Genomic DNA, 9,438 nt, shown 5'->3' with positions numbered 1-9,438 from the left:
GCAAACCATTCTGAAAATACCATCTCCCTTAGCAATACTTAACCCTGAGTCAACAATTTTTTAAAATTATAAATATTCATTCACTAAAGTAATTCTTAAAAATAAAATAGAGGGAATAAGACAATGGGCGAACAACAGATCCCAATTAAGCTCCCCCCGCCCCCAAGGCGGGGCGGGGTGAATTCTTTGCTAGGCACCCAGTGTACTCTAGCGAACCGCCTCAGTGTAAAAGGGGGGAGCTCCCAGCTCTCCTTAGCTCGCGTCTGTCCCCGGGCGGTGCCAGGTAAACCCTGGCGGAGCTGAGAGGCCGGGCTGGGACTCGCTGCGCCCCGCACGCGGTGCGAGCTGCGGCTGCAGGTTAAGCTTCACCCTCGGCGCCCTCGTGGCTTCCTGCTGGTGTGCGTTCGCGGCGGCCAGGCAAGGGGAAGCACTTGGCCTGATTTGCTCAACTTCGGGGGCATTGGCCGCGCTCTGGCCGGCCTCCCGGGTCTCCCCCCGTGCCCCTGCCCCGTCTTGCTTCCCCGGGGCTCCGGAAGGGAAGGAGGCGTGTCCGGAGCAGGCGGGAGGGACCGGTATAAAAGTGCTGGCGGCGCGCCGATCCAGGCTTCACTTGCCGCCTTGCGCCGGGACGAGGAGCGCCGCGGGAAGCAAGGGCGGTGGAGAGGGCGCTGCGCTCGGGCTACCCAATGCGTGGACTACCTGCAGCCGCTGCTCGTGCAATATGCTGGAGCTCCAGAACATCTAAACGGAGTCGCCACACCGCTGCCTGGGCTGGATCACAGCGCTGCCTTTCCTTATGAAGAAGACACAAGTGAGTAGGGCGCGCCGGGAGCTTGCCGGCTGTCCTGGAAAATCGCGCCCGGAGCCTGGGGGAGGCCGGCTCGTCTCGGCACCCGCTGCTGAGGCTTGTGGGGCTGTACCCGCCGGACGAGCCAAGAGGGTGCGAGGGAGGCGGGCGTGGCGTGCGAGTCGGAGCCGCCCTGGCCGGGTGAGCCAGACAGAAGGAGTGGGAGCGATGAGAGGGAGCTGGTGTCAAGTTTGGAGCCGCAGCCGTTAAGTTTGGAGCTGTCAGTCGGAACCGCAGTTCCTGTAAAATGGAAGGATCTGCTCTTTGGCCGGAGAGTTATCAGGAGAAGGCATTTCTCTGCACGGGAGATATTTTCCCGTGGATTCCGGGAGCTTACAAAACCGCTCCCAGCGCACTACGCTCGGTCACTCTCGAACGCAGGTTTTTGTGCAGCCCCTAGGTGGGCGCGGGGCTCGTGCAGACTCGGGTGCAGCCGCGGGAGTGAAGCCAACAGGAGCTTCACCGCGGGGCGGAGAACCTGCCCGGCCAGCCCGGAAAACTTGGCTCTGCGCGGTCTTTGCCAGGTTTGCGGCTCTGGGTGTTTCCAGAGAGCCATAGATGGGGTAATACGACCACATTGCATCCACCTTCTTCCATTACAGAAGAGGAAAAAAAGTTTGTTGTTGTTTTGTTTGCTTTTTAAATAGGCACCTCTAATGATAGTTATTGAGGTAATTCCCAGTGCAGCTGAATTGTGCATTATACATAAACACTGTGAGTAAAGCACCGCCCAGGGGTACAATTAGACTTTTTTTTTCCCCCCTTGAAGCGAATATCTGGCTTATAGTTTGGAAAGAGCTGCCACGGTACTCCCACCCACAGTTCCTTTCTCCATTGGAGTTCTTACCTCTCCCCACTTCTCCCCTTAGGAATTTATCTGTGTATCTGCCGGGAGTTGGGTAAAGCTGCCCTTTCACCCCCAAGAGGATCTATCAGAGACTGCAGTTCCGAGGGGTGGCAGTGGTGGGGATAAAAGGAAATTGAGCATTTGTCCAAATCGTCTGTTTAGAATGAAGGTATCCATGTGTTGAAAATGCTTTACTGAATGAACTGCTTTGTATCCTATTTTAAATTGACGTGCGGGCCTAGGAAATGTACACATTCAGGAGGAAGTAGGAAGAAGGGAGCGCAGCGCACAGGTGTGGAAAATGCAGGGGGAAGGGACGTTGCCTGGCAGAAAGGAGGTTTGTGCAGTCTGGAGGGCAGCTGCCCAAGACTGAGGAGCGGAGCACAGGTTCCTCTGGCAAGCAGGTTCGTTTGTAGGCAAAGCATTGAACACCATACCCAGGATCACCCCACTGTGCTGTTGAAATGCAAATGTGAATGACTGGCACCGAAAGAAAAGTTTTAATGTAATTATTTGACTTGTGCAAGCTTTCTGCTTTGTGGAATAGTAAGGGCGGGGGACCAATTCCTTGCTATAGTAGCATCTCCTCACATGAATGATAGTGCTGAGAGCCGGTGGAGAAACCGCTACCTTCTAGCTGGGCGGGCGGGGTGGGGTGGGGGAGCCTAAACCTTCTTATTTAAACAAGAACACAGGAGACAGATCAGGTTAATGTCCAACACTCCAAAGGGAGACGATGTACTATTTGTCACTTTGAGAGTCAGTAGGATTGATGATCCTTGCACCCTTGCTTTGCAAAACAAACGTGAGCTCTGTAATCTCCTTTCTCACTTTGATTAAATGGCTGTGTAAATCAGATTACATGGAATAATTGAAAACTAGAGAGAGGTTGATCTAGCCTGAAATGCTGTGGCGTTAGTGACTCAGTGCTGCCGACCAGGGACATTTGAGACTGCTAAGTATTTTAGAAATGTGACCTGCTCCAACCAAGTTAAAGTGCAAGCCCTTGGGGGATCTTGCTGATGTTAAAGGGTTTGCAGGCAATGGAGGGTAGTGCCCTTGTTGAATGAAGGCATTCATTGCTTGGGATCTAATGACCTTCAAGGTTTCCTTTAAGGATACTTCTAGCAATTCCACATTCTTGCTACTGCAAAGGAAGACACTTGGAAATAGTAGGAAATCAATAAAATTATGGAAATAGGGAAGGGGGATAAGATCCTCCTTCATAGTGTTAAATTTCCTAATCCAAAAGTTAGGATGAAATTTTCCGTGCAATTTCTATGTGGATGGAGAATAGCACAAGGAAATTAGACATTAATAAGTAAGGTCATTTGTTCCACTACATCAAATGTTATCCTTGCTAGGGCGGAATGTCTATTAATGTTCAACAGTTTAAGTAATCATTTATAAATATGGCATCAATACCAAAGTTTTATCATAAGGCCAATGGTTCAGTATGTTTCCAGTACCCAAGATACAAAATGAGAATTTAATAACAGTAATAATAATAATGAACCTGAACTTGAATTATAAGCTCTCCAAGAATCCCAGGGACACCAGGCATTCTGGCTTTTCACTCAAGCCAAGTAAGTGTGGAAATTCCATCAACAACCACTTGGGGTTTGATAAATGATTCTGTCATTTATTTAACTTCAGTATTTGGAAAATAATTACACGGGCAATAGTCCTCAGGAGCAATTGTAACAATAAATTGAATCAGAAGCCTACAGAAATGAATGTGCTTTGTATTTTTCAGATTTTGTGTGTTTCTGATTGTGTTTTATTCATATCGTGTGATTTTTACAGTTTCAGAAGAGAATTGTGGCTCTGGCTTAAAAAGAACATCTATTTCAATGTGTAATCATTTTTTTCAATGTAACGCGCTGATATACTGGTATATTAAATAACAATTGTGCAGCATATTTGGCAAGACCAATTAGAAAAGAGCTGTCAGCTTAATGGGCCTGGCGCCCTGTTTATCGATGTTGTACTTATATTTTAGTTTTGAGATGGTTTTTGAGAGTTTTCATGACTGCTGTCAGTTTGAAAAATACTAAGACAGGAATAATTCATCTTGCAAACAGTGTAGTAAGGCCATTTTAGGCACACATTAGTTCTCAAAAAGAAACAAATAGAATGCTTGTTAGTTATTCCAAAGAAAATATCCTCTTTTCTCTTTATGAAATTTGTCATCTGTGTGATGATGAACGTTTATAGAAAAAATTAACATTTATGAAAAGAGCATTTTAAAATTTTGTCCTTAAAGTCACTCAGTTTGGAATGTGTGCTTTGAATAATTCTAATTTATATACTTTTAATTGATACATTCTGCCAAGACTTTAAAAGTCAAGTGCTAAGTCAATTACATTTAATAGAAAACAAGGAAAGTAAACATATGGAAATCTTAGGGCCTGAGCCAAACCAATTAAAATTGCTAAATTTTATTTATCTCTAACTACCGATTTGAAGATAGCAATTGTGAGTCACATTTTTTTCTCTGATAAGTGACTGAAATTCTTCCATCACCATAAATAACATTAAAAAAAAAAAAAAAACAACCCTACCCAAATAGCTAGTCAGAATATTGGAGGAAAGTTTCTTGCATGGTCCATTGAACCCCACTGCATGTGCCTTCCCCATCCCTGTCTAGGGAGTACCCAAGCTATAATGGAAAGATCCTCGGCTCTTGCTTTTGAAGACTTAAATTCTGATTTCTGTTTTACCACTGGTAAAACAAATGACCCTCAGGCAAATGGTTAGACTTCTTAGGATTTCCAGTTTATATTCTGTATGATGATTATCAACTAGTTATAAAGATTCTTCTCATATGATTATAAAGGATTAAACAAAATTTTATATAGGTCTTTTTTCCAGCACAGTGGCTTACTGTAGTTAAAATCAGAATTTATTGTCCCTGAGAAGAGAATTGCCTTGCCGGCAGCTTATAAGCCAGAGAAAAACCAGCTATTGGGTCTGAATGATGCTTACCAACAAAGCAGAGAGACCAGGTTTTTATAAATCTGATCTGTGGTTCAGTGCCTCCCATTATAGGTTGTCATCTGTTTACAGACGGTAATTAACACGTAGCAAACTAGGATTGTCTGAAAACAAAGGCACTATGTGGCATGAGAGATGTTAAACCCTTTTTGTGGTATGAGAGATGTTAAATCCTTTAAAGTTTTTCTTTAAAGGTAAAACTGAATAAGAGCATTAGAATTGAAAATAAAAATAGAAACTGGAAATATTACTGTATCTGATTCACTTCCATATTTACACACTCTTGCTTTCTAAGTTGCCCTGGTATGATTTTGAGGGTTTATTATAGACTAAAGATACTTGCTCTTCTGAGGGAGGCCACGCATTCATTCTACAGGGTGTCTTTACCAGGCAACATGCAGTGACTTTTTTTTTTTTTCATTATGCAAGTTTGTGAGATTTTTTTTTTCTTTTCTCGATTACCTTAATGTTCCCTTTTGTAAATGAGGGTGTAAAGCATTTGGATATAAATCTGAGGAATGATCTTTTATCTTTGTTTTCCAGTACATGAATCATGAGCATCTGCAAGAAACTCTTTTTTTGCTGTTAGTCACCTGTGTAGTCAGAACAGTTTATAAAACAAATTGAGGGAATGCCAGGATGCTTTTATAATCTGTGCTGTTTTCAGAGTTATTTTGTATAGACTTCGTCTCATAGAAACCATTGACTATAGTCTTACTAATCTATAGGTGCAGCAAGATGTTTTTGCTTTTTCACTTAAGTATGTGTATACTAAAAACTGTTTACAAGGGTTAGAAGTTTGAGAAAATCGTCATTATGTCATCTCTACCTATTTCCTTCTGTCAGAAAAGAGGAGATGGGTGGGCGTGGGTGATTTTCTTATAATTAGGCCTCATAGTTCTTTTTTTAAAATCACAATGTATGTCATCTAAAGAAAGACTGTTCTTTATGTAGCTCTCTTTCTCTTTTGGCTACATTTTACTATTTTTCTAGGCTGCCACATTGACTTGGATATTAGGGGATGGAGTTCTTTTACTAGCCCAGATACTATGTTGTATGACGTTGGGAGGACATTTTAATCTCTTCCAACCTTGGTTTTCTCAACTGTAAAGTGAGAAGGTAGGAGTAGATGATTTCTAAGTTCCTTCCAGTTCTAAAATTTTTATTTCTAAGATACTAGTAAAATAAAGATTTGAACCATATGGGATTTAAGCTTCCTTTGATTTGGAGACTTATGTAGCCATTGCTTTGGTTTGGTGTGAATACAAATTATAACCATTTTTTATGATTATGAACCAGCCAATGGGGAGAAATGAAAGAGATTTAAGTATAGGAGGTTGTACTTTTAGCCATTTGACCTACTACCTGATAATTCTCTATAATAAGAATGGTATTTATACTTCCTATTTTAGCAATATCCATAGTTGAAGAGGATCTTTTTCTCTTTTAATCTTTAAATTCTTTAGGGGAGGAAGAATCCTAAGGCAAGGTCAGCCAGAGTAGGTAAGCTTACAAAAGGTAATGAATGCCTCCCAGTATTTGCTTCTCTTTGCTGCCCCTCCAGTCTTCAGCATCTGTGTGCCGGCAGTGGAAAATGGAGAGAATCTCGTCATGCACTAGAAATATTAGTGGGCAGAATCAGAAGAATGGGTCCTCTGTGCAGCTCTGGCTCCAGTGCCCATCACTGAGTCTTAGTAGTCTTGGGCAAGTCTTAGGCAAGTCATGGGCAAGTCACAGGCAAGTCTCTGAGTGGTAGTAGTATCTGTGAATTGAGCCCTCGAGTTAATCCTGAAAAGATAATGAAGAGGAGGGGTCTGTAGCTGGATTCACAGAAGCTGAAAAAAGAAGGAGCAGCCCTTTTGCTTCAGGAGAAAGACAGGTGGGTGATACTTGGCTGAGTCTTTCCGTGCCCTGGCTTTCTGCAGATCTAATACAGTCTCTGGAATACCTCTCTCCTGCCTTCCTTCCTTAGCTTTTCTCTGAAACTGACATTAGCTGAGGGTTGGGGCAGACCTAGTAGCCAGCAATAGGTTTTCCTTAGCAGTCAGGAGTCATGACAGTCCTTTTCTTGTTGACTTGAGAATATTTGAAGATCAGTTGGACCTCTCCTCCAGACAAGTGACCATGGAATCCTCAGAAAATAGAGTCATGACAATGACAGTAACGCTCTTCTCCTCTAAATGCCCGCAGAGTCAAGTGAGCTATGTACTAAGACAAACAAAAGGCGCTGATCCAGACAGATAAACAAGTAGCGGTAGCTATATACCAGCTACCTGGATGCAGGAATTCAGCACTTGACTTTGCAGGTGTAACTGTTGCCCTGGGGCTTTCATTGCTGCGGGTTAGAATGCTGTCTTAATGGGAGCAGTTCGGGTTCCTTTTCTTTGTTCCTGGTGCACAGACAACAGCTCAAACATCCGGCAGTCCCCTTGCAAAGAATGCCTTGCTCCCATGGAAAAGGGAGTAAAAGGCAAGAGCAAGAACAAACCTACCGCCCCTGCTCACTTGAAAAAGCAAGCCTCAGTCTCTTTCACCTTTGCAAAAAGGGCATCCCCTCTGCATAATGTGCCTCCCCCTGCAGACCTGGGAGGAAAGAGCACAGCCCAGAGGGGGCCGTTGTGTTTGTCTTGTATACACACACTCTGTCGACCCTTCCAAGAGCAAAAGTTCATCTTCTGAACAAAAGCCCTGTGGGTGCTGAGAACTTTTGCCTCTTTTTTACCTTGACGTAAAATCTCTGAAGCCAATGACCTTTCCATTTAAGTGCCTCGACTAAACTCCGGGAAGGAAACTCCTCATAATTGCCTTGTTTCTCCTAATGCAAACTTTTGGATGGTATAGTGACCAGCTCACCTATAGCAATGACAATTTAATAGTGACTATTGTGAGGGTCCCCCTTGTGCTGAGTTTTCCACTGCTTCCTTGGGGTCCCTTTCTCAATGCCCTCCTAAGCAACTGCCTTGTGAAAACACAGATTCCTTGCTTTCCAAGAACAGTGTTGCAGAGAAAGTGGGTTGTGTTATGAAGCCCTTGCCCCCCTCCTGGGATGTGTTGTCCATATGGATGGCTATCAAAATTTATATTCACTGCAGACCTTCAGATGAGGGCAGAGGGAGGAAGGATGGTGAGGTTTCATATAAAATGGTTTCTAATGTGATCTCGAATACTCAAGGATTGCAAAACAAGCCTTGGCAGTCACACATCATTATTTACGGTTCTGTGTCAACCTACAATTTAATGCTTCTAAAATAGTCAACACATGAGGGATTTACATTTTTGATGATCAGCTAAAACTTCCTGTGATTGTTGAGTTTGGATCTTCTGGTGATTTGAGAAAATGGCTCTATTTGGCCCTGTCCAGACATCTCTGATGTGTTCCTTTAAGTAGTGAACGGACAAACACCTGTTATTTGACTGCTTGTTAGATAAATTATCACAGTAGAGGGGAGTGGCTGGTGCTTTCTGACTCCAGGTGGTCCAAAGTGGGCACTGAAATGCAGGAATAAAAAGGGAGCTTTTCATGAAAAATGAAAAGCAGGTTATTAGCATGTTTTTAATATTAGATGAAATAAATTCTATGTAGAAAAGCACAGGGCTACAAAATAGGGTTTCTGTAATTCTTGTTTTTGCAATAATTGTAACAGGTTTGTTGTATTTTTTTTTAATTTTTAAAATTTTTCATTTTTTAACCTCTGTCCAGGAAAATCTAAGATTTTAGTGCATATTTTTTTAATAATGTTCCGTGACTATAGTACTATGTCTTCACAATATTTAGAAAATAGTAGGCTTCCCCCCACTATTTGAAACTTGGATCTTTTTTACTCCTAAACAATTCTATACACTTTTAAATCCCAAACTGATTTGACCATTATTTGTACTTCTGTACAAATGTCACACACACAGGATTCAGCTTGAAGAAGGGAAATTTACTGTGGTTCTGTGTCAAGTGTTTGGCATTTAAATGTGTGGCTGTTTTAAATAGCTTCCATCACTGTTTTATAAAATCAAATCACCCTGATACTACGATCATGCCAAAATGGCACTTAGTAGAAAACTGTTCCAAGATTAATTAATTCATAGAACTTTTCATCTGGGAGGTAGGTACTATTTTTTCAAATCCCATTTCACAGATGAGGAAACTAAGATAAGGTCTTTCCTCTGCCAACTCCAAGTGGTTATTGCCAAGACTAACACCCAAAGAGGTTTAGCTGGTGCAACCACCGTGTATCTATGAGGCTTACTCTGTACCTGAAAGATACATTCTGTTTATAGGAACATTGAATCAAAAAAGAAAAGCAATTCAGATATTAAAACAGCTGCCAGTGATATTAATTTGGACAACAAAAATTTCATGATTCTAGTTGCCTTGCAGAGTGGCTTATACTAGATGCTTAGTAAATATATATCGACTGTTGTGGAATGAATCGATACCTGATTAAGGTTGTTAGGTGCTGATATATTTTTAAGAAGCTTTTTTTTTCCCCCAACAGAAGGCAAATTTTAACTACCGTACTGTCTCTTATACAAACATGTTTGGTTGATTAGAAGGGCTAATTGGTTCACCACTTACAGCATTAATTTTCAGTGAATATGCAATATCATTTACTAACCCCCAACATGGGAGACCATGCAAGAAAATAGAAGACATTGCATTGAGTTCTAGATCACATATGTTATTTGTTCTGCCACTTACTATCTGTATGACTTGTAGTGCTTCTCTCTGAACTTTACTTCCCTGATCTTTAAA

At 42.2% G+C, this 9,438-nt stretch overlaps 1 protein-coding gene across 2 annotated transcripts in view; it reads left to right on the top strand.

The window, feature by feature from the left end:
* The first annotated feature begins 684 nt into the window (after positions 1 to 684).
* KITLG (KIT ligand) overlaps positions 685 to 9,438 on the top strand; it is an 81,228-nt gene continuing 72,474 nt past the window's right edge. For both annotated transcript variants that reach the window (XM_019802248.2, XM_019802245.2), the window contains exon 1: positions 685 to 811. In XM_019802248.2, coding sequence (XP_019657807.2) covers positions 797 to 811 — 15 coding nt within the window. In that variant the 5' untranslated portion in view covers positions 685 to 796. The remainder of the gene's footprint in view (positions 812 to 9,438) is intronic.

Source organism: Ailuropoda melanoleuca, chromosome 15 (genome assembly GCF_002007445.2).
Source record: "Ailuropoda melanoleuca isolate Jingjing chromosome 15, ASM200744v2, whole genome shotgun sequence".
Classification (NCBI taxonomy): Eukaryota; Metazoa; Chordata; class Mammalia; order Carnivora; family Ursidae; genus Ailuropoda; species Ailuropoda melanoleuca.
The sequence above is the reverse complement of the archived record's forward strand: the minus strand, read 5'-3'. Positions and strand labels throughout refer to the sequence as shown.